Here is a 24,743-nt window from a genome sequence, read left to right on the forward strand (position 1 = left end):
TTTTGAAGACCTCAGAAAGCACTGGTCAATCAAACATCTGAAAATGAGAGGACTGTGGGACAAATTCAAACCTACCACAGAATGTCTTTATAACTAAAGTGACAGGCTTGTCAAGAGGAACATCCAAGAAGACAGGTGGAAGGAAAGAAGACAAGTTTGGAGGAGCTGCAGTGATTCATAGCTCAGTTGGGAAATCCTGTCAACAGGGTTACCTATTAGTCATTTGTTGCCTCTATGGAAGTTTGGGGAGAAGAAAAGCATAAGAAATATTGTTTGATGTTTATCAAAAGCCAAGCAAGGGACACAGCAAAATTGTGGAGGAAGTTACTCTATTGAAATGAGACTAAAAATTAAAGCTTTTGGCTAACGTATAAAATTCTGAACCCACCATCCTTTGGTGAGGAGGTATGATGGTGGTACCATCATACTGTGGGTTTTGATTCTTCAGCAGAGACAGAAACTGGTCAGAGTTGATGTGAATCTGAAGGAGCTAGGCACAGGGCAACTAAGCAGGAAAATAAAACAATTTAATGTGACCAAAATAAGACTTCCTATCCTGGAGATATGATAAATTCTACTAAGATTTTCATCTTTTATCAGTCGGCTACTGCAGCAGGAACCTGGGACATCAACAACTTTAACCCAAAATTGTTGCCTTCACTACCACATAGCATGTAGAAATATCCCATGTCAGTGTTGCACTTCAAGTGCTAAACCTATAGATTATTGTTTACATGTGTTAATGTCTGTGCATCATGAATATGTTTGTCCTTCTTTCAGACCGCCATGTCCCCAACTTTAAGTTTGTTCTCAGTCTTATAAGGATTTTAAATGCAATATTTACAACACACCCAGCAACACTGTGTGGATCTTTGTGATTGCAAATGCTGTTTTTTCAATGTGCGTGTGTGTTTGTTGTGAGCTGTAGCTGTAACAGTATTTTTTATCTTCATGCTCTAAGTGTGTAATTTCCCATTCTGTTTTGAAAGTTCATCCATTCGGACTCATCTGCAAAATTATGCTGCATATTCACCAGACATTTCACAAGTCTTCTTCTGTAGCTGTGTACAAGGCCAATCTGTACATTTCCAGTAATTTCAGTGCAACAATCCCAATCTCTGTCTGTTGTGTGCATATAAACAATTGAGGTAACAGTTACGGCACACTGCTAAAGTTGATTTTAAAAAAAAAAATTTTTTTTTTTGATTGATTTAGTCAATCCAAAAAAGTAGAATGATCGTAAGTCATTCTACTTCAAAACTACAGATTAAAGCTGCCGAGTTAATTTTCTGCAACATTACATGATTTAGCTTTGTTTTATGCAACCAGACTAGTCCCCCCCTTCTGGTCAGTTGGCAGAATGCAACCTTCTCCTGAGAGACGTGCCCCCAACAGGCTTTCAGGAAAGAAATTAGTCAAAGATGTACCTCATCTAGATGTTTAAATCAAATGAAAAAAAAAAAACTTAATTACTAATAGATTATTGATGCTTCTTCAGTTTGCATTTACATTTACACAAGCTAAAAACTAGTTTTTTAGAACTTTGGAAATCTTATAAATACTTTTATTACATTGGCTTGTACACGTACTTGTACAAAATGTGAACTTTTTTTTTTTTTTTTTTTTTTTTTTTTTTTTTTTGTAATCCTCTTTCTGCCTGGCCAGTCAGTTCAGGTGGCTGCCTGTGTTCATTTCTATTTATTTTTGGATTGATCAGTTCTCTTTGGGATTTCCAAAATATTGGTGTAAACCCACCCTGCTTTAAACGTCTTATCTTTATCCCTGACCTGCCTGGTGGGCATCTTTGCTCTCCCTGACGCTCTTTGCCTTTCAGCCAGGTCTTGAAAGAACAGCTTTATTCATCCTACAAATAAATTAAACACAGGAGTTGAGCCTTGGTTGTAGTGGATTTCATTTTGGACCACCATAACGTAGATGAATATATATGAAGATAGATTTTTTTATTAGTTAAAAATATTGAAAAGCATGAATCATTTTTCTTTTTTCACTCATAAAAACATTGGACTTTATGGTTGCTACCAGATAAAATATGAAATAACACAAAGGGTGTGGACACTTAAACCAGTCATTCTATATCTTCAGAACTTTCCTTGTTTCTTTTTATTTGTTTCTTATTATTCCTCTTTCCACCTTCGTAACTCAACCCACATTGCAAAATCACTCGTAATCTTTTGCTAGTCCAGCAGGAACTGACCTAAGGTGGTGTTGATCAGAACCTAATCCTTCCACAGGGCCCCTCAAAGAGAGCGTTTTTCATTAGACACCATCCCACATCAGCTGCACAGCATTAGCTCCGGAATGCATGCACCTCCAAAACACTGAGGCGCCATTTTGGCTCCATATGGCACACAGAACCAAGGATACTGATGTGGTAGAAATCCTAAAAAAAAAAAAAAAGAAAAGTGCCTCCAGCTTTTCTTCTTTAGGTGCTTGAAAGCTGTTTTGTTGCAAACACTCAGTTTATCTCGTTCTCTTCCATCTTTTTGTGTGCGTAAGGAAAAACAAGCCACAGTTATCGAGCAATCTGGAGAGGATTCAAAGCAGTGCAGCCGTGTGTTGAAGTCTGACTGATAACGCTACCAACTGTGTGCTAGTTTCACTTTTTATAAGCGAGATTAATGAGTTCTCCCTCCTTTTTTGGCAACTAAAAGAGGATGCTTCTTAAAAAAAACAAAAAAAAATCCTCGGCAAAGGTTTGACCATCTTATTCCCTCCTCCCCCGCCTTTTGTACTTTCTAATCTTTCTCCAAGTTTGAAAGATGAAGGAAGAAAAATTTTCACTTTGTCGTTGCACCCATAGGACTGAAGTCAGTCAGGCCTCAGATCCATATTGACTCGAACGCCCCGTTTTGTAAGCTAAAAATTTCTCAGTCTTTTGATGCCGACAGAAATGCTGTCCTATGCAGTCCACTTTGCTCTTAGAAGTAGAAGCAGGGCAGCTTTTTCCCCCCTCACCTCCTTTTTTCCTAAACACATCTTCAAGATTTTGATGGAGAAAAAAAAAAAGGCAGGAGAAATCCATTAAATCCATGAATGGATTCTCATCAAAGACGCGCAAGTTTAAGGGATAGGCAGTGGAGAGAAAAGGGCTGGATGTTGTGGTGGATCTTATTGGGAGTATACTGTCAAAGCTGCTGGAATGAAATAATGAGAACCAGAAGAATCAGAGGAAATAAGACCAGACCGAGAGATAGTCCTGCACATTTGATCTGCGCCGGAAAGAAAGCGGAGAGGGAAAACTGATGGAGGCAGGCAGAGGGAAAGTTGCGACACTATTGAAGTTTATCTTTGTTGGTGTGTATCCGAGTGTGTGCGCGCATACGTTCTGGGGTGAGAACGAGTACACACAACCTCAGACCTCTCAATCACCCATGCTGCAATGAGGGGACTGTGAGACTGCCTCTGTGCCTGATAAAAACGCCTCATCTCTAGGCTACAGTGAGCAAGAAACCTGCCTTTCACCCACACCACCTCCTTATCTAACTTTCTTTCTCTGCTCCACACCTCCACCCTTCATCTTTATGTCTTCCCCTATATCCTCACCACCCCCTTTAAGTTGTGGCAAAGCTCAGAACATCAGGTGGTTGTCAGAAGCTGGTCTTCGCCACAAATCTGAGCTAGGCAGTTTGGAGGCAATTCTCATCTTGTACAAATGCATAAATTCGCACTTCGCATACTTTCCGTGGCACATTAAGGAGAGTAGATGTTTGCAGTAAGTGTCTCAGAGTTTTGCTGGTAGACTAAAACTTCTTTGTGCAACACAACAGTGCAATTTGTGTTCACACTGGAGAGGTGAGATAATGTGAGACAAAAGATCAAGAGGCTTCAGGTTTGAGGAAATGAATAACGTCTGGAACCGTGAGTTCATATTTACTTTTAGTCTGGAGAGGATGGCTCTTTGAACTGCCAGAGGAGATTAGATGGAAGAAGAAAAAAAATCTCTGAGATGTTTGCGTATGACTTTGTGTGTGTTCGTGTCAATGCAAGCCTGCGTGCTTGTGAGTCTTCATCGAGCGCATGTGTCGCACTAATAGTTACCTAAAAAGAACCCCAATTTTCATGGAATTTAATTGCCGATACGTTGCCTTGTATATTTGCAAGTATTGCGCGCGGTGACAGGTGACAGAAATAATCACGAGAACAGTTTCTGATTTATCCTGAAATGTGAGAAAATGTGTCTGTGCCTAATTTTACTTGAGATCAAGGGCGTTTGGGAATTTCATTAAAAAGAAACAAAGTCACCTGGTGGCAAGACATCAGCAATGGACAAAGCTGGGTTTTTTTTTTTTGTTTGTTTGTTTTTTTTTGGCTCTGAGTAGCCAAACCTTACTTTCTCTGTCGCACAGCCCAGTGTTGGCTTGCGGCAGGTATGAAATCTTAATGGTATGAAAACCTTGAATAATAACACTCTGGTTTCACACTGGATCTAATTGGTGTAAATCAGAGAAGTAAGTACCAGCCGTTCTTACTGTTGCTAAGACTCACTAATGAGATGCCATCTCAGAATTACAGCAGTTTTGTTGCCATTTTTTATTTATTTATTTATTTTAAACCTTGGTTTAATGCTTACTAGTGTCCTTTGTGATGTATCCCCTGGGAAAGAAGAATTTAGTCTCATTGTGACATGGCCCACACAATTTTTACTCTAAATAGGAAAAGTTTAAAAGCTTCATCATTGAAGCTGATTTGTTTTCTTCCACATGTTATCATATCCTAGTGGAACAAAAGCTTGGTGCTTCAGGCAGAGAGGGCTTTTTAAGAAATCTGACATACTTTTCACCACCGCTTGTGATTTTGGTTTTATTCTACCGTTAACTTCCTGCAGACATGAAACTTTTACATCTATTTCAGATTAAATGTGTGTTTCAACATTAGACCAAATCATGTGTGCCTGCCGTGCATAATACCTAGTGCTTTTTAGGTTATTTGTGTGGAAGACGTATATTTAAAAATGTGTGTTTCAGAATTTTGAAGTGAAGAACAAAGTTTTTAACCGCAGAAAGCTGGGTGAGCGGATTGCAGCAAGCTCTTGGTTTATCGACTTGGACAGAGATTTTAAAACATCCTGTTGGCTGTTTGCTTCAGGGAAACCGTTTGTTTATGACTTTTGTTCTAAGTGACCTGAGATGCCTCAGCTTTCACACAGTTTACCATGAATGTATCCACAACTCTCTGACACTTTCTTTTAATGCGGTTCGACAGATTGGATTTTAATGTGCTTTGAACATTTTGGGTTTTTTGTGCATATTTAGACCGGCGCACGTTTGATCAGACCACCCAAGATAGTTTGAGTGCTGATTTTCAGATGAGAACAAACAGTTCTATTAAGATGTTGGAATATGTGACTTTCTCCTTCGAATTTAAAACATATTTTGGTACAATTTAGCTCACCACTGCCTCTTTTGTTTGTAGTCTTTCACAGTAATGTGGTGATTGATATCACTTTGCCTTATGATAATATTGTAGAATACCTAATGTTTCGCTAAATCCTGAATTCAAACCAATTCTTCCACTTAAAAAAAAAATAAAATAATGGATTTTTATATTGCCATCATCATCTTATAAGTGAGGCGTTGTGTCCTTATGCTAGGCCAGCATGGACATGATGTTCACCACACTTCATTCAGTGCTGGATAAATTAAAAAATGATATTTAATTCTTAAAGGTATTGCTGTAATAATAAATACGGCTAAGTCTTCAAAGATGATGCACCCATATTTTTATGCCATCACTCAAAAGAAGTGTTTGCATTTTTATAAGTAAATCCTGCTCATTATGAGCCTCCAGCAGCTCGTTCTACTTTGATCTGATAAAACAACACAAATTTGGGCATTATTGTGAAGTAGAACCTCCTTTTGTTTGCTTCTTTTGGTTTTATACTCTGTAACTCGGTCTGGATCAAACATAAAGGTCAGGACCGTTAAAGAGTCGATTCCATTTCGTTACACTGAACCTTTATCCCTGCAGAGCACAATTAGCCTGAACTCTTGATCTTGTGTTTTTACTGCCATACAGAACTGTGAAAGAATGGCTTCTCTTCAGTGAATAAAAATATAACCAATAATTGTTTACAGCGGGTACTCTTAGAAATTTGTCAAATTACTCCAAGCTCCCTATGAAAGTGTAAACTGGCAAGTGTCGACAATATTTTCTTTATGGCCCCAGAAAACTCATACTTACTGAAAAAGGGTTCTTGACGTAGAAACCTAAAAGTTTCCTATAGCTCTTTCGATGGACTTTCTCACAAAGTCTCTAAAACTGCGCCTACCCCATTTACATACATGTCTGTGTCGCACTGTTTATTGTCTTAAACGCTAACATGTCTTTGTAGTGACAAGTCAGGATCCGGAATCTTAAACTAAAGTGATGTTTATGTCATTAACATCCAAATTAATCCATTCAGCTTTGATCCTGACCCCCCCTGAGACATTCACTCCTTCAGCCAGAAGGTGGTGGTACGAGGTTGTTGTCATTGTCGTCATAGGTATGTCTTTGCCACAGCTGACTTAATAGTTTGGTCCCCTGCCATTTGGAGATACACCAAATCATATTATTCAGTCGGTCATGGATTAGACGAAGAGGAGAAAAACATTGGCTGGGGGATGATCAAAGAGAGCCCACATTCAGCTTACCCTGACAGACTTACTGCGAGACAATAAAACAGAGGAGGCAAAGCGAGGAATCTGATTTCGGGGCGTAAATGTTATTCTCTTTCTTTAAGGGCATCCAGATTAGTAGGTCTTTATGTCTAAATGTATGTTGCGTTGTGTATATTTGTACATGTACGCATGCTCAGGCCTACGTCAGCCTATTTGTCTGTTCGGCACGCCAAAACAGCCCAACGGCAGAGAAAAAGAAAGGGGTGAAGTAGAGAGTGAGTCAGCCAGCAGATGAAAGAGTCAGAGTAAAAGCTCTGCTGTCCCAAAAAAAAAAAAAAAAAAAACATTACAGCTCCCTTGCTCACTTTTTGAAGTCATCCAAGAGGAGGGAGGGAAGCGACACACTTTCTCAATCGCATTAAGACATGGCGTCAGGCAGCTCCCATCATGTTGCACGCTACAGATTACACTTTGGTTTGAAGTGGAGTTTTAACTGGGACATGATGCTTTTTTTTTTCTTTTTTTTTTTTTTGCGTTGACTTCCAAATTCCTCTCAAATGCAGCCTGCATCTGAACATCAGGACTGTTAGTGATCAAAGCCAGGATGGGGATATAAATGGATAGAAAGTGAGGTCGACCTGCTCTGAAAACCAGATACCCTGAATATCATCAGGGTCGAGTCGACGTTCATTGGCTGTCTGAATAAAAACATACTGCATACGGTTTACCAGAAAGCCTGAGTGTGACATATTTTTAAACGTCTGACCACCTGCTTGAGTTTAAACATCTGATTCAGCAGCATTTAATGCATCTATCATACTTTCTCCCTTGACCTTGTGGTGCGGGTTAGATTTCACGTCCTATTCACTCTGATGGAAATGGGTTTAATTGGTTTTTTTGACAACAAAAAGTAGCTCTGTATAATCACTGAACATTTCCTACGTGTTGGAGCATTTGATGTATGTTTATCCGTGTACGCCTGCTTGCGTTCGTGATGCATTATTTCTGTACTCTGCACGATGAAGCACTGACACTGAGCAGCATGCATGAAGCAAATCACTACTGACAGGCATTGATGGCAAACTGTGAAATGCAAAATAAAGCCTCTTGTCATTACAGCACCAACTCCCCTCACTTGCACAGAGTCTCAAAGATGCGCGGGCAAAGACGTCGATGATTACAGACAAACGAGTAAATAACATCTCCCCAGCTCTCCCTCGCAAGCAGATTGAAGTCAAATCGTTACGAGAGACATGTGCGGCCAACAGAGAGCCATTTTCAGCGCTTACAAACACAGCTGCCACTGGAAAAGCTTGGTGGAGCACAGAAAATTACCTTTTTAAGCCTGACTTTTTATTTTTATTTTTTTTTTTTTTTATGGTTTTACAGAGACTAACAACATAAATCAAATCTCTAGTATACAACATGCAGCTTGTTGTGACCAGGGTGAAACAACACCAATTAAGAATGTGTTTTATGGCACATTGTGGCCTCTTTGACTGTGTGAATAAATCTGGGTTGTAAATAAAACCGAATGAAATTAGGGAACCTTTGGGAGCAGAACCGCAACGAACAAGAACTTTTAAGGTGCATTTCTATGAGTTATTGGAAGGATTATGTGCGAATATGCAGATATTTTATAGTTTGGCAGAAATTCCACGTTGAAGCATGAGCTTCCAGGTGTGAAAATGACCTCAAACCTTGGTGATCAGCTTTGTGTATTATGCAGGTGCGTATGCATATAACCCATCAGTGTTTCGTGACAGGGGTCAGCCTTTTATAATCCCAGCCGAATACGTTCACATACTCAAAACCACTAAACATTTCCTGGAGAAACAGGATTTAGCTGGCTTTAGATCTTTATGCAGTTAAACAACAAAAGTACAGACGTATTTGATTGCATCCATGTTATTAATATCACAAAACATGGTAACTTTTTTATTTTTTTATTTGATCATTTTAAAAGGTGACATGTTTCCTGGAGAGTAAATTGCCCTGATCCGGAGCTATAGCTTTATTACTGTCAGTGTTATCCTATTAATCAGTAATCTGAACTTGTAGTAATTAGTATTATTGTTATCTTAAGACAATGCCCCAGGTATTGGCGCCCATGATGACAACATGTCAAGGAAGAACAATGAACCAGTTTTGCCTGTTCTCTGCTGCAGAATGCTGTGTAGCTGCGTGATTATAAACCTGCAGAGCACAATCTTTGCAGAAAAAGTCTCTGGCTTTTAGTTCTCAATCAACAGGGATTACACACATGTGACTGAGTTGATTGCTTAGGAGTTTAGATCCTTTCCACCTCCTTTGGTAGCTGGTTTGAGTGAGCAAGATTTTTTTTTTTTTATCCCATCCTAATTCTGTTGCGTTCTTCAATATGCCATGTTGTACATGGTTAATGTTAATTGTTCTGTATATGTCACAAAGATAGCAATGATGCATGTAAAATGAAGACGTGCTCAAAATATTGTATCAATATTGATGGTTCCTTGCGAGGCTACAGATGAAAAATAGCCTTTATAATTAACAGGGACACATTTTTAATGTGCAATATCCCTTTTGAAATACATAAACAACAATAAGTAAGCATAATCTGTCATAAGACTTTTTTTTTAATCAAATTTCAATACCCTTACAAGATCAGAAAACTGGTGAAACCTGGTCAAGACCACACACAGTTCAGTAAAAATGTTGTAATTACAGAGTTCATCTTTAAAACCAGTCTTTATAGGTTTTGCAGCTCCAGCACAAGATAAACTCAATTAAAAAGCTGCTATTGTCACCTAGAGCGAGTATAACTATCTTTTTTTTTTTTTTTCAGTGTCTCCTACTTGACATATGGATCATGTTTTGCTCCTGTTGACTTTTATCCTTATACCAATCAGTTTGTTGAACTGCTAACTTAATTATTTTTTAGTTTTCTTTGATATGTCTTGCCTGGAATACAGTTTTGCAAGTGGCACACATAAAGATTTCCAGGCAATTAACAATTTCTAAAAAATAAAAAAAAAATAAAAAAATAAAGGCTGTGAGTGCAGATGAACCAAAATGACAGGCAGTAGAGCAGTAAGACCGATTGATGAGTTTGGTCTGGAGCTCTGATTGGTTGCGGGTGTCTGAGATTGGATTGAGACATCCTTATAGTTTACATGCCTGAATGTCTGCTAATGTCAGGTTTCCTCTGGACATGAGAATTAACAAGAAGTATTTTTACTTTGTAACTCACTTTCATATTGTAAAAAAAATCAATAACGTATGTATGAATAAATGTAAAAATGTCTTACGTTGTTTTTGAACAAGTGTGAAAAAATTAACTTTTGCTCTGCCAGCACTTTTGCTTTCCTTAGCTCTTTTTTTTTAGCGATTTAATACTCACAATATAGATAAGCATTGTGTTACTTACTTTCTGGGAGTAACTTGCGCACATAACAAATGTAATGAGGTCACATCACGTATATTCTCTCTGTGTATGGTTTTTAGTACAATTTTCTGTAATAAAGACCCTCTTATGTTTTTAGAGTTTCTGTTATGTTTTTAGAGTTTATCTTTAAGTCATAGTAAAAACAAATCAATTAGAAATGAAAGATTAGACACATTTGTCAAAAAAAAAATATGCCAAGTAGAAGCAAAGTTCTTCTAGGTATACTTGTTTTTGTGTGTGTGTGTGGTTTTTTTTTGGTTTTTTTTTCATAAAGTCAACCATCAGAGTCAACACTACAGAGAAATTCTTACCTGCTTTTAGCAGCGATTCAATGGAGTGTTCCTGGAATGCACACCTTGAGCGAGCCTTTTCTAAATGGCTATAGATCAAAGTCAGGCTCTCTGTTTGTCCATTATCTGTGTTTGAGCAACTGTGACTTGTGTGTCAGAGAAAGTTGTCACTCTGCCTTCTGCCACTCCTGTCCCAGTCTTTGTGTTGTGTGTCCTTTTGTCTGTGTGTGTGTGTGTGTGTGTGTGTGTGTGTGTGTGTGTGCGTGTGTGTGTGTGTGTGTGTGTGTGTGTTTGGCCTGGCTCCCACTGCAGATTATTAATTAAGTTCTGGTAAGCGGTGCATGCCTTGCCTTCAGATCTACTTCCACTCTCTTTAACACGCACACACATCCACAAGGTATCTGTACACACACTCATACTTCAAAGCAGCTGCACTCCACACCGCTAGGATTAAGAGGCGATTGAAGAGCCTGATACAGCCTCAAAGTGCCTTCAGCATAAAAATGCCTTTGGCAGGGCACAGGTAGACTCTTTGAAAATTCTTACAGACTCGCACACATATGGCTGGGCTTTTGATTTAGCTTTGTTTTTCGCAGTCCAGCGGGGCCTTTTTTTTTTTTTTAATTTTCCTCACATGTTCCATCTACATCTCAGTCTACTTTCAGCCATTTTTTAATGTGTATTTCATGGCTCGGCTCTTTAATGCTTGATGTTGTACAGTGCTTTCTGCTGCCTTCCCCTGGGTGACTGTAAGTAAAGGGAATAATCTAGTAGCCGCCTCTTTATGTTTTTATGAAACATCTGAGACTGTTTGCGTGTCAGTATGGCAGTGTGTCTGTGAATGCATTTAGATGTGAAGCCAAGTCATTTACAGTACAGCAAACATCTCATTAATTCACAACCAACTGCGGTGATGGTGAGGTATAACTTTGACTCCTCAACCACTATTTATGTCTCATCTTTCGCTGTAATCGAGGCAGCAGAGCTACTGTCTGAGCGAAACGGTTAAGAAATATTGTCTCCTGCCAAATTGTCGTACAAACTGACGACCCTGATTTTTATTCAGTGGAAGCTGTGGTGCTGCCACAGTCAAAGGAGACAACAAATGCATCAGATGTAAGGAATAAGAGCCCCATTTGCACCTCCCCTTTCCCACATGCACAGTTCCTTTTCTCCTCTTTTCTACACCCTTCTTTGTCCTCCGCGCTCTCATCAGGTGCAGCAGGGCCCCTGGGGACAAGCGGGGCCGCCACTCAAAGAATCCTGGCGCGGGAAGACAGGTCCGTGTCCTTGGTGACGGCTCTGTGTATCCGTGGTGACAGGTGTGTCCCTTCAGAGCGGACGGCGGTGTTTGTCAGGAAGTGTTTGGATTGGGTGCAGAGGCCGAACGCAGCTTAGGTGTTGATGGCTGTGAGGGGTGTGTTCAATGGAGCAGTGTTTGCTCATGAATTGTCTGTCAGGGACTCTCAGGATATGACAAAGAGCGTTTGTCTTAAAATTGAAAGAAGCCCTAAATTATTAGTGATTTAAAGAAATGTTATAGCTTTTTTTAATATAATTTAACAAATAAATCAAAAGATGTATTTGCCTTTGTTTTTCAATGCTGATAATAAGCCATTTTATTACACATCTTGCTGGTATAAACAAGCCTTTGATGGCACACCATCTATGGGCATAACATATTATCAATGTAAAAATTGGATTGTTTCTCTAACAACAAAGGAATATATCAGATCAGTATATGGCCTTTATTAGAAACATAAAAAATGGACAGAGTGAGTACTCTTAGCGCAAACATCCCATTGTGCAAAAAACATTGGAGTCATTTTTGAAGGTCATGGTTTTTACTTTTTATGACTGACCTGTCTTTACAAAACTATTGTTCACGGATTGTATTATTAAATTAAATCAATAACTCCTCAGTGACCGACATTCTGCACTTTATGAACTCAAGTTCAAACTGAAGATTTTCCTATATTTTGTTTCTTCTTGCTTTGCTCTTTGTTACACATAGATGCTTTAATTTAGAGGTCCAAACATAACGTTACTTTTCTACTTTCCCATCTGCCTTGTTTGCTTCATGCTTTTTTTTTTTTTTTTTCTTTTCTTGATTTTGGACATTGAAATCTGTACTCTTAACATGAACTACAAAATATAACTGCAAAGGAAATGGGACAATAATGATGTCTGCCCCTTTAAATAAGAGTTAGATATCTCAATTATACAATGATGCACCTTCTTTTCTTAGATCATTGTAAACAACTTGATGGTTGGCAGAAGATCAGCACTCGGTTGACATCAATTCACTGTGTTGAGTCCTGAAGCTTTTCTCGATCATCCCTTTCTTTTTCCCCTCAGTGGTTAATTGGCAGCAACATTTAATTCACCCTTCCAACACCCCCTTTCTTGTTAAGTGATGGATTGTTGGTCAGAGATCAAAAGGGACTGGTGCCCTCTGGGCACCGTGACCGTCACTACCTTCTGGCACGCATAGGCGTTAAGGCTGGAGCGCTGCCAAGGGGCCACAGGGACACACTGCCAACAGACAGAGGTCAACACTAGTGTGTGTGTGTGTGTGTGTGTGTATGTGAGAGAGAGGTTTGGTTGGGAGGGTGATGTGCCTCTGTGCACTTCCTAACAGAAGATTGAATTTCACCTCTCAGTTGTGCCTCTTTGTGTCCCTCCATCCACCTGTCTGCATATCTCTTTCTCACACCCGTCTCTCTCTTCTTTCTTGTTGCAGACCAACAGCAGGTTGAAGCAGACTGAGAAGGAGTACAATCAGAAGCTTGCCAAGTCTGCCCAGGTAATCAGTTTCTTTTCTCCCGCCTTATTCCGCCCCTTCTTTCATTTAATATTTCCCTTTTCCACCCAACTTTGTCACAGAACTCACTGATGGGAGGGGAGGGGGGAAGGATTTTTTTACCTGCAGCATTTGCCCCTCTGGCCTCAAGGAAAAGCAAAATGTTCAAAAGTAAAAATAAAAATTAAAAAAAATCCACATACCTACAAAAGTAACTTAAATTATAGCAAATTTTCATGAAGGAATTTGGTATAAAACTGAGATATTTTTTCATAAATTAATTATTCGTACTACTGGGTAAATAAATTGTTGGTTTTCAGTTTCAGTTTATACAAGCAGGGGGCAGACTATCAGAAATTCACATAATGGAGATGTTCTTAGTAAATATAGCACTGATCATATAAGCCCGATTTTCCTCACTCCTTTGTTTCTCATCTGTCATGACGACAGTTCATAGTCTCTCTGTGACCATTAGCATCTTGCACACTATTAACGCTGCTAGATTGAAGTGCAGTGAGGCCTCATCCAACGGGCTAAATATACTCTTGGCATGCAAAGAATGAATTCCTGACACTTAGAACAGCTAACAAATATTTCTCTGCAGACATTCCTTTCTGGCATTGTTACTGCCTAGACCTAAACAGTGATGATGATGTATTCAAATATTCTTCCAAATTACTTTATTTAAAGTAGCCCCACTTCAGGATACCTTGAAATTCAACACAATGTTTCAGGATATAATTTAACTTTATTTGCAAGTGAGTGTTTACTCCTGGGAGATTCATCAGAACAAGTTCAGCCCATTTGTTCTCCCACGCTGTTAGCTAAGACGGGGTTTTTGGTGTAGCTCACTTGATGATGGAGACGCTTTTATCCTAAATAGCTCTGATTGTGGTTGTAGTTCATTTTTGTGTCCGGGAAATTACTCTTTCATCAAGATGCTCATTTCTAAGTTTTATGCGTTATCTGATCTAGTCCCTATCTGAGTTCTATCTGCAATGCTATTTTCTGACCACCAGAAGGCACTCTCACAGAATCCAAATTTGATTTGACCAATTTAGCATCAGACCAGACTTCAGTTGCTATTTGACCAGTTGTGAGGTCAGATAAAAGGTTTCTGCTCTTTTTGTCTAGCATAATCAAAAGGCAAACAATAATGGATAAACTTACTGAATGGAAAAGACTGTGCACAAAAAAACGTATATGGGTTGAACTTTTTTACAGGGGACAATGAGGACATCGATATCATCGATGTGGTTAGCATTGCTAGCTAGCATGACATCAATTTCCATGTGGATGCCCTCAAGAATCTAGATTACCAGCTCAACTGAGATGAAAATATAGGAATTACGGTTTTCTTTTAAAAAGCTTCTTACAGTTTTTTGTGTTTTTGTTATTTTTAAATACCTTGCTGAGACAAAAAAAAAAATTCTTCTTTCTGCAGTAACACCCACTCTGCCAGTCAGGGCAGATGAAGTTGAAAATCACCAGTTGATGATTCTGAACTTCTCCAGGTGTAAAAGATTTATGCATCCCAGTTTGTCACGTAGTGTTTTGTGTGTTGGTGAAAGAAAGCAGTAGAAAAACTGTATCCAAAACTCAGAAAATCTTGACCATTTGAATGCTTTACTACCTTGAACCTCTGCTATTATCAAAACCACATTGGAGAAAACAAGAGCGGCCCAGTTCTCCACGTTCTAGCCCAGGGCTACGGTGGCTCAGGTTGCTGCAGCCGCCTTATCCCTGCAACATTTTGCAGTGTTTCGTTTATTTCGGCAGAGCCTCCATGCTCGATCACACCAAACATCTGTTTAAGTCTTTTTCTCTCTTTCTTATATTTTTATAGTGTTCCTTGTCCTCTGATCCCCGTTTACTGCATCTCCTTCACCTTTATTCTCCTCCTGTCGACTTGAACCTGCACTTGTTTTTCGGAGCCATGTGTTTGCCATTAGGACATGTCACCTCAGCCCATTTAAATCCGGGGTAATTCTTCTCTCCAAGCAGAACTATTGCTTCCTTTAAAAATGTTCCATTCAGCAAAAATGCTTTGGGAAGTTCAAGCACTTTTCCCTTCACCGGCTTAAAGATCTAAAACACCATTAAGTACTGTTTACACAACAGAAGAAAAAGGTTTTCTTCTTGATTATGTCGAGCTAAAATATTACAATCATTTGACCATAATTGCACCTTGTTCCTCAAAGAGAGTATTCAAAAGTGGTAGGGGTTGTTGTTTTTCTTTCTTGCCACCTGTAAATCCCCCCTCTATTCCCCTACCTGCACACGCAAACACACACACACACACACACACACACATTTTGGGTTAGCTGGCAAAAGCTCCAAGTTGAAAGCCAGGTTGACAAGCAGATGTTGTGAAAGAACGGTAGCTTATTAAGTTACACAATGCTCGACTTCAAAAGAAGTCGGATGCTGTGTGAAAGTTCAGTCATGTTTGGCCGCTTCGGTGACGAAGTGTGCCACCGCAGACGAGCATTAAGTGATTAATCCTCTGTTTTGGGAGCAAAAAAAGCTGGCACATGTTTAACAAACACACTGTGATATTAAAGAAGAGTCTTTGTGTGAAAGATTTGAAGCATGCCGTAAAGAGAATGGTGTTAAAGACGCATCTTTTTTGCAATAATACTAAGACGCTTGATTAATTCAGAGTGTTTTTCAGCACTTCATCAGCTTTGTTTTAAAATGTAAAGGTGGAGCCTTGAGGTTTTTTTCAGCCCTCCCCTTGGGACAACTCAGTCAAATGTAAACAAGAGGTCTTTGAAACTCAAAGGATAACCCCAGTTGTTAACCCCTTAGTGACTGACAGGGGGGCATCGCTCATGAGCTCAGCTGCATGGCTAATAGCCCAATTAAAAGCATACCATACCGTACATTATCCTAGGGGGAATAAAGACACAGTAGATACAGCGGTGTATGTTACGTGCTTGAGCGCACACAACCATCTCTCATGCATATTTCGTCCGTTTCACTTTTGTCTCCCCTTTTTGCTCATTCGTACACACACACTTACCTAATTAACGTGTTCTCAGATTCGGCCGTGTGTGCTAAGCACCTCGCTGAGAGTGGTCCTCCTGGGTGACCTGTGAACTGAACAGGGGCTGCGCTCTCTCTCTCGCTGCTTAATGATGAGGTTATGGTGGGTGGTATTGGATGAGAGGCCATTACTTTATCCCTGACCGTCCACAGAGGGAGCTGGGAGGCGGTGGAGGTGGGGGGGCCCAGTGGACGAGAGCTGAAAGTTCATGTACAAATATGCCTAATTATTAGTTTGTTTGTTTTGTTTTTTTTGTTGTTTTTTTTTTCCAAGAACAATGTGGTTTCATACAGTAATCTTAATTTACATTTCGCCGTTGCTCCACCCTCATCATCTCCGTCTGTCTGTGGGCGACCTGTAGAGGCTCACCTGCCGTACTCCCACACAGCCGACAGATTCCAGCAGGCCTAGTCCTCCGACGTGTGAACACGGTAAACAATTATCCGTCTAGCCCAGAGCTAGCTCCAGAACCACCGCGCAACCACCCCTGCTCTTCCCCCATCCTCCTCTTTCTTTCACCCGCTCTCATCTTTCCTCATCTTCTCGCGAACTGCGGCTTAAATAGAATGTTAATTTGGACGGAAGATTTTCAAAGACGAGCCACTTCCTTTTCATCTTAGCGTGCACCACAAGTTCACCAACACAAAATCGACGAGCTCTTACGAGAAGGAAGTTGTTGGGTTTTTTTGGGGGTTTTTTTACTCCCTCTTCTCTTTTCTCTTTCTATTGTCTCCTGTCTTGTCTCTAAAAAAGACATGAGATCGGTAAGAAAAAAGCTGCCTTTCAAGGTGACCGCTCGCCGTCCAGATTCTGTTTTTACAGTGAAATGTTTGTTATGAGAGCTGCCCGACTAGTTCAACGTTGACTCCTTCGTTCAGGTTTGTGGAGTCCCAAGTAAAATCATCACGTTTTTTTTTTTTTGTTCTCCCCCCCTTTTTCGCCAGCTGATTGCAGAGCTGCAGACGTCGGTATGCGACTCTAAAGAAGAGGCTGTTCGCCTGAAGCAGGCAATGGAGAAGCAGCTGAAGGAGGCCAATGCTCGGTGGGACGAAGAGAGACAGGCGATTACCCACGATGCCGAGCAGGCCAACAAGGTTTGTGCTGGCAACTTCTTCGCAGTTGCGTCTGATCCAGAGATGTCCCAGTCAGGATATGTTCTCACTGATGAAATGAAATGACATCAGATTTAGATGGTGCTTTTTAACTCTCAAAACAAAGATGCTTTACAATGAAATCAGTCATTTCCATTGACACACATGCATTCTCACACTGATGATGCAAGTTACCAGATTATATTCACAACTGCCCTGGGGCAGCCTGACATAATACAGATTAAGTACCATTTTTGGACATTTGCAGAGACTGAGCCCTAATCTGATGCAACATTAAATTGATTAAAATCATGACATTCCCTCCATCCTTTCTTGTTTGTATCCTTCCTTGAATCCTGTCCTGTGTCTACCATTTCCTTTCTCCTCTTTCTGCCTGTCTTCATTTTTTTTTACTGAACTCTTTGTTTTATCCCATATGCCTTTCTTTTCCTTTCTCACATTCTTTCCTGAGTTTTTCCTTCCTTCCTTTTTTCACAGGGTCACTCATTTTGTCTATCTGTGTCTTTTCTGAGTTGTCCTTCATGTGTCTTGCTTCATTTATTTATTCTCTGTGCCCTTCCTTCCATCCATCCATCCATCCATCCATCCATCCATCCATTTTCTGTACACCCTTGTCCCTCAGTGGGGTCGGGAGGGGTGCTGGTGCCTGTCTCCAGCTAACATTCCGGGCGAGAGGCGGGGTCCACCCTGGTATGCCCAGTCTGTCGCAGGGCATGCCCTTCCATCCTTCTTTCCTTACTGACTTTTCCTTGATTTTTCAACTCTTTTTTTCTTTCTCATACCACTCCTTCTTTTCTTCTGTCCTCCATAGTGTCCTTTCTTTCTTCTGTACTTCAATGCATCCTTCTTGTGTCTTTCCTTTCTTGTATCCTTTTCTTTTTTCTAGTTTTCTTTCTCTCTCTTTATTTCATTTTTTCCTTTTATCTTTATTTCCTAATTTCTTATGCCGTTTTTCTCTTCCCTATTTCTGTCATTTATTGTACTCTTCTTTTCTCTTGTCTCTTTCTCATTTTATTTCTGTGTCTTAATCCCTTCCTCGATTCCTTCCTTCATTATGTCCTTCCTTCTTGTCATCATGTTCGTTCTGTAGCTTCTGCAGGTTCTATATTTCCTTAACTGTGAAAATCATTGTGAATTTTGGAAAACAAAAAAAAGCTATTGTTAGACAAAACAATAGTTTTGTGAAAGAGTTTTTTAAGCAGAAAAATAATGTGAAATGCAGCTTTTCAAGCCAGACATGCAAAATGCAACTGACTTCATTGCTTGCTGATTGTGCAACAACATGTATTAGGGTTTGAATTTCGTCAAGCAATACTGATGCCTGTTCTTTTTGGGTTTAGGGTTGCATCAGACCATCCCTAAATTTATCAAATAGAAAGTGCAAAGTGTCGCTGTGTGCTTCTTCTCTTTGTTGTTTTAAGCTAAGCAAATTTATCAGCTCATCGTAAACGTCCATAATCTTTTAAAATAATATATTATCATTGTGTGAAGGGTTTCATTAACATGAATCTAAATAGTTTTACAAGTCAGCTTTCTTGCAACCTGAGTTGGCGTAAGGCTATTAGCCTTCTAGGTGTTGCTTCTTGTGTTTTCATATGTATAGTTGTGGACATTTACCCTCAACTGTGTCAAGTAGGGGGTTGTCTGCAAACTTCATTCTTTAAAAAAAAAAAAAAAAAAACGTCCTGTCTGGGTTTGACTTTAATAGAGTAGACACGGGTCACTTGTTCTTTTGTTAGAGCCCACTCACTGTTTGCATGTGCTTTGTCATTTTTATGGCTAGTTTCAAACTCCATAGTGTCTTTAAGTGTCTGAGTGAAAGTTATATATCCGCCTGCTGCACCCCGTGCCTTGATCATCACCGTTACTCTGTTTTACAATTTAACTTCACACTCGGACTTCAGTCTTATAGGCTGTGACTGTTTATGTCCTAAAACACAACCTAATTCCCCTTCAGCCCCTTTTAAAATGTATAGACAAAGCAGCAACCAGATGAGTTTTCGGACATAAGGTCCTTTATTGTGCATAAAGCAGGCTGGAAGACAGTTGCACTGGCAGTTGATTGGGTGTGGCTCCCTAAATAAAGAGTTGTTGTGTCTGGTCTGGGATCAGTACATGTTTCCAAACACAACTTAGTCTGTTTGTGGCCGCAGCTGCCTTGTATAGGAAGTAGGCAGGTTTGTGAGCCGACCCTTAGATCTTTGCTCCTTGTCCAGAGTTTGCTTTTTTCCACAGCCTTTCATTTTACTCCACAACAGAAAGTAACAACCATATCCCACACATAGGGAAGGCTTCTGTTTTAATCTAAGTATGTACAAATGCAAAGGATTCATCAGAAAAGCATTATTCTGTGACAGCCAGAGGCAATTGCTTGTTGAAGTATAAAGTCACAAATTTGACAGATTTTCAAATTCAAAAATTTGTTTAGATATAATTAGTGTAGCTTCTGTAACTTTATTTAATTGATGACAATCAATACAATCAAGATAATATATTCCTGTCACATTATTAATTTAAAAGCCTTTTCTTATGCTCAATTAAATTCTGCTGCGGCATATTGAGTTCACCAGTTTCCTGCACAACACTCAGCACGTACTTGTTTTGGTTTGTAACTCACAGTTTTTATCATTGCACTCACTTTGTGCTATGGGCTGCAAAACTCGTAGTATTCTGCCACCACCATGCTTGACACTTTCGGCAGATGTTTGTGTGGCAATACATAGATTGAGGATTACACACTTGGGAAATGAGATGAGCGGTTGCGCAATTTACATTGTTTGTCACACCAACTAAGGCCAACTGAATGCATTGTACTGTTGAGCAAATTCTTGTGTTTCTGACACTTGGAGGGATTACCAGACATAACAGTTGATGGCAGTAATCCACCAATTTATTGTGAAAATGTTGAGAGGAAAAGAAGATGAGGAGGAAAAGGTAAAGAAACGTAGACGACAGTTAGCTTGCTGCTGATGTTGTCTTCGTCTTTCGATATTTTTGTCCTCCACCCTGTTTTTTATTGGCTGTAACACTTGCTTGCAGTTGTATCACTAATCAGCTCCCATTGTGTTTGGTAGACTGCCCACTAAGGTCAGTTCTGTTGCTTTTTCTCACATTTGCAGATATTTTTCTTTATCCTTCGCAGCAGGGCTAACTAGGTAGGCTATTTGTGCAGACTCATGCAAACTTGACCAAATTGGAAATCACTGGAAAAAAAAACACCAAACAAAGCATTGTGGTGTGTCAGTATATTGGGGTCCAGGTGGTCTTAGGTTGTTTTGAACATCCTAATAAGTTTTTCCTCCATTCAAAAAAAAACAAACTCTTATGGTAGAGGTGGACAACTCTAGTCCTGGCGGGCGCTTTTAGATCTGTCTAAATACACCAAATGACTAAATTACCTCTTTAGTATGTAGACAAGTTCTCCAGAATCCTGCGAATGACTTGATCGTTTGACTCTAATTATTGAGAAACGATTACTTGCTGAAGCCGTGCAAGTCTTAAATTTTATGCAATTGCCAACATTTGGCCAAGACATATGTAGTGCACCAGTTAGACGCTATGAAGCTTACCTGAAATTGTCTGCTCTGTAAGCCAGCATCCCCCAATTAGAAAAGAGAAGTGCTGAGCTGAACAAGATGGCAGTTGGTGTTAGTTCAGTATTTGGAAGCGTGGCCAACGCACACTGAACAGCTTTGTTCACTTCCTCCACTGCCGTTGCAGAAATTACAGGCAGACTACAATTCTTAAACAGCACAGAAAATCAGTGTCATTGTTCACACTCTTATTGCTTGTAGTCTACACTGACTACAAGCAATAACATACACATTTTGTCTTTTGTGTCATAAGCTGTTACATTTCTCTTGGCATCAGTGTTATGAGCAGACAACAGCTTTCATTATCTGTGTCTTCATTATAGCGATCCCCTTGTGTTAAACGCCAGCTAATGAGATTCCAATTAATGCTTGAATAATTTAGTGAAGACCAGACTTATGTGTGGTGCGAGAGAGGGGGTTGAGATGACCTAACAGGTAATAAAGAGGAGAAAATAAGGAAGTTACAGAAAGATTTAAAGCATCAAGTAGCTAAAGGAAAGAGGCGAGGTGACAAACAGTGTTTGAGACTAAAGGCAGGGGGAAAGAGCAATGAAAGGATAGAGGAAGTGTAGAAGTTGAGACAAAAGGTGGGGAAAGAAAGGAGCGGCGGAGAGCTGTCAGTGGGCCATCGGAGTTAGTGTGTCGCCTGCTGACATTGTTTCCACGCTGCTCACTTCAAAGGCCTCGGATTATGAAGAGAGCGAGGGGCTTCAGACAATAGGGGGGGAAGAAAATAACATCAAAGTTAGCCGCACATTTGAATTGGGATAATCCCGAAACAGTTGCTCTGAATGCATGCTGCACTGGATCAGATGTCCTTTTCCCCCCCCCCCTCTCTTTAGCAGCCCCATTCTGTCGTTTCTAACCTGAATTTAGCTCCCTCTGTGGCTCTGCTGCTGCTGGACCTCTTAAATGTGGGTGTTAGCTGCACAGACCTTTGCGCATCATTAAAGCCCTTTTTTAGTTAATCGACAGTAAAGTTAAGTATGCTCATTATCTTAGTTTTTTGTATGCGTAATGTTATTACTGGAGGAACACATTTTTTTGATAGTTATTGCAACGGTTTTCTTGTCTCAGTTTATTACACTTTTTGGAATGATCTGTTCATTCGTAAGTATTATGATCATATAGGATATTCCTCTGGAATTGCTCTGTTGGGAATGTATAGAGGAACAAAAATATACACATACAGTTGAAACTAGATATTTACGTATTAGTGATACACCAAATAAAAGGACACATGCACCTTTTTTCTCACTGTCTGAAGTTAAATCAGACCAAACGTATCTTGTTCTAGGTTGGTTAGAATCACCAAAATAATCCCCATATGCTAAATCCCAGGAAACCCAGTGAAAACATTTTTTTCTGTGAATTCAAAAGTTTCCATTCAAAATGATTACCTTCTCTTTTAACAACGAGGGAGGGCTCAGATGATCATGTGAAGGCTTTGGGAAACCCCTGATTGGTTAACTGACATATTTGAATTAGAGGCACACCAGTGGATGTATTTTAAGGCCATGCCTCAAACACACTGCTGTTTAACACAATTGGAAAAGGCAAAAGAAACCAGCCAAGATCTCAGGAAGAGAATTGTGGAGCTGCACAAGTCTGATTCGTCCTTGGGAACAATTTCCAGATGCTAAATCTGGTTCTTAATGTTACAGCTTGGGTGCATATTGGTCTGCCAAATCCAGTGTTGGCTTTGTTGGCAAAAGGACAACAAAGTCAGTGTTTTGGTGTGGCCATCAAAAGTGCACATTTTGTTTATATCCGTAGTCTTAACAAACCGTGTTTTCATTCATGTGAGAAAGACGAAAACGTAGCATCCACGATTGATGTCTGTCCTGTCAATATGTTAACTTTCAGTTGTGTGCAGCTGGAATCCTCTTTCTTTATTGCAAATACAACATTTACACACGGTGTCCTGCGACAGAAAGCGTTGAAATAAACACAAAATGGCTGATCATTATCCCGCTGAAACAAATGAATCAGAAATGCTAAGCACTCTCCAGCCATTAAAACCAAAGTACCATTTCTTTACTAGGGCCATTATCTGGGATAAATACCTACCCTGATAATGTGTTTTGGCCCACATTGATGCTGCCTAGATTGTAAAGTGTACTCTACAAGACACATCCTGTGTTTGGTTGCCAGTTTTAATTGTCTGATTTCGGTAACTGGTGTCTCCACATGTTTTTTTTTTTTCTTTTCATCTAACAAAGAAAAAGTTTATATGCTGGTTCTTTGATAACATATTTCAGGTTTTAATGACTATCTTCACAGATTCATGCATATAGAGTATGAGTGTGCATACGCCACACCTGACTGAACTGAAGCCGACATTAGCCTGCCAAGAGCAAGGTGCACACACAAACACCTTGTGTCTTTTCTCTGGCACACCCTATCTTTCCAACTCTGTATCTCCGAACTCGTTCCGTCTCAAACTCTGCTTCTGCACTCACATTCGCAAGCACACGCGCTCACCTCGCCCTGCCAAAAGGAAGAGGTGGCTGGTGAATAAACAATGGCACTCCGCCCATAGTGTCACCCGCCTGGGCTTTGATCAGCACCGCTGTTCCTGCTCCCCACAGCAGTGCTTCCTGTCTTTCTACCTGCTGAATCTTTTCCATGCACGCACACACACAAACATATGCACACGCTCCCACCTGTATAGCCCAGTGGTTGTGGGCCCACATGCAGCCTCCCCAGTTTTCTCCTAACTCGGGTCCTCAAGTCTTTATCTGTCTGTGTCTCTCACACAACAGGCCTTTGAGTTAGTGCCCTTTTCTGGGCACTGTTGCATTCTTGAGCATACACCTTCACACAGCCTGTGTCACACACCCACATAGGAAGACATACTTTTTGATCCCAGCACATCCAGCAGCAACTTCTGCAACGAGTCAAAGAGAAGGTCCTGGTCCTCTGGGTGAAATGACAGTAGACACGTTACATAATGCAACAGTGACCATTGTCTCCCTGTGTTTGAGGATGAGAGGGAATATATAAGGTGTGCTGTTGCTTGTGCACTACACAGTGTGGTCTTTGTCAAACTCAGTCGATGTAGTCTTTGTGAACTAGTTGCTGGGCTTTTGTGCATGCGTAATATTAACAGGGGGTCCTGTGTGCACACATTGAGCCACACAAACGCGCGCCCACTTTCGCCGCGGCTAGTTGTAGCAGCTGCAGCTCGTCTGTAGTTGTGTGGTTATATATGCATTGGTTTCTGAGAGGGTTGAAAGGATGACTTTGCCTGTGGGAAGGAATGGCAGCACTGGATCAAGAACAGGTGTGCTGGATCCACACTGCTGGAGAGGCAAAGAACTGCTTCAAACGTTTTGTGTACGCAAGCGCGTATTTGTCCGCTCCCCCCGCCGTTCCAGTGTGCATCCACGTCCTTCAAAACAACCGCGAGATCTTTGCGTCAACCTTGAGCCGAGCGCTTGTTTACTAAAGTTTCTCAGCCATCTGTGTTTCCGTGGCTTTGTTCTTGTTTTGCTTTTGTGAATGAGCTCAAATGTGTGACAGTGTGAATTTATATTTAGGGCTGTTATGCGAATTTCACCACATTAGTGAAGCCTTGTGCGTCTGTATGTCATGGAAAATGCCCTTCATTTAATGTGGACTACAGCAGAAAATGCTAGAGAGGTTAGTGGTTTATGTTTACCCTGCATTTGACAGATTTTGTCTACATATATGTCATGACCTTGCAAAATCTGATATCAGAACAGTACTTTGTGTATTTTAGAGGATATGAAGATGCATGTGGTTCAATTCATTTAGATAATTTAAGGGCAATAAAATTTATTATTTTAACATCTTTCTATCTCCCCTATCTCCCTGTATTCCTTTTTG

General features: G+C 40.2%; 1 protein-coding gene across 3 annotated transcripts in view; it reads left to right on the forward strand.

Annotated features, from left to right (window-relative positions):
• Positions 1 to 24,743, forward strand: part of cep112 (centrosomal protein 112) — a 113,396-nt gene that overhangs the window by 70,857 nt on the left and 17,796 nt on the right. For all 3 annotated transcript variants that reach the window (XM_007557342.2, XM_016674016.1, XM_016674015.1), the window contains 2 exons: positions 13,078 to 13,140; positions 17,131 to 17,280. In XM_007557342.2, coding sequence (XP_007557404.1) covers positions 13,078 to 13,140; positions 17,131 to 17,280 — 213 coding nt within the window. The remainder of the gene's footprint in view (positions 1 to 13,077; positions 13,141 to 17,130; positions 17,281 to 24,743) is intronic.

This window comes from Poecilia formosa, unplaced genomic scaffold (genome assembly GCF_000485575.1).
Source record: "Poecilia formosa unplaced genomic scaffold, Poecilia_formosa-5.1.2 Scaffold88, whole genome shotgun sequence".
In the NCBI taxonomy this organism is placed as follows: domain Eukaryota; kingdom Metazoa; phylum Chordata; class Actinopteri; order Cyprinodontiformes; family Poeciliidae; genus Poecilia; species Poecilia formosa.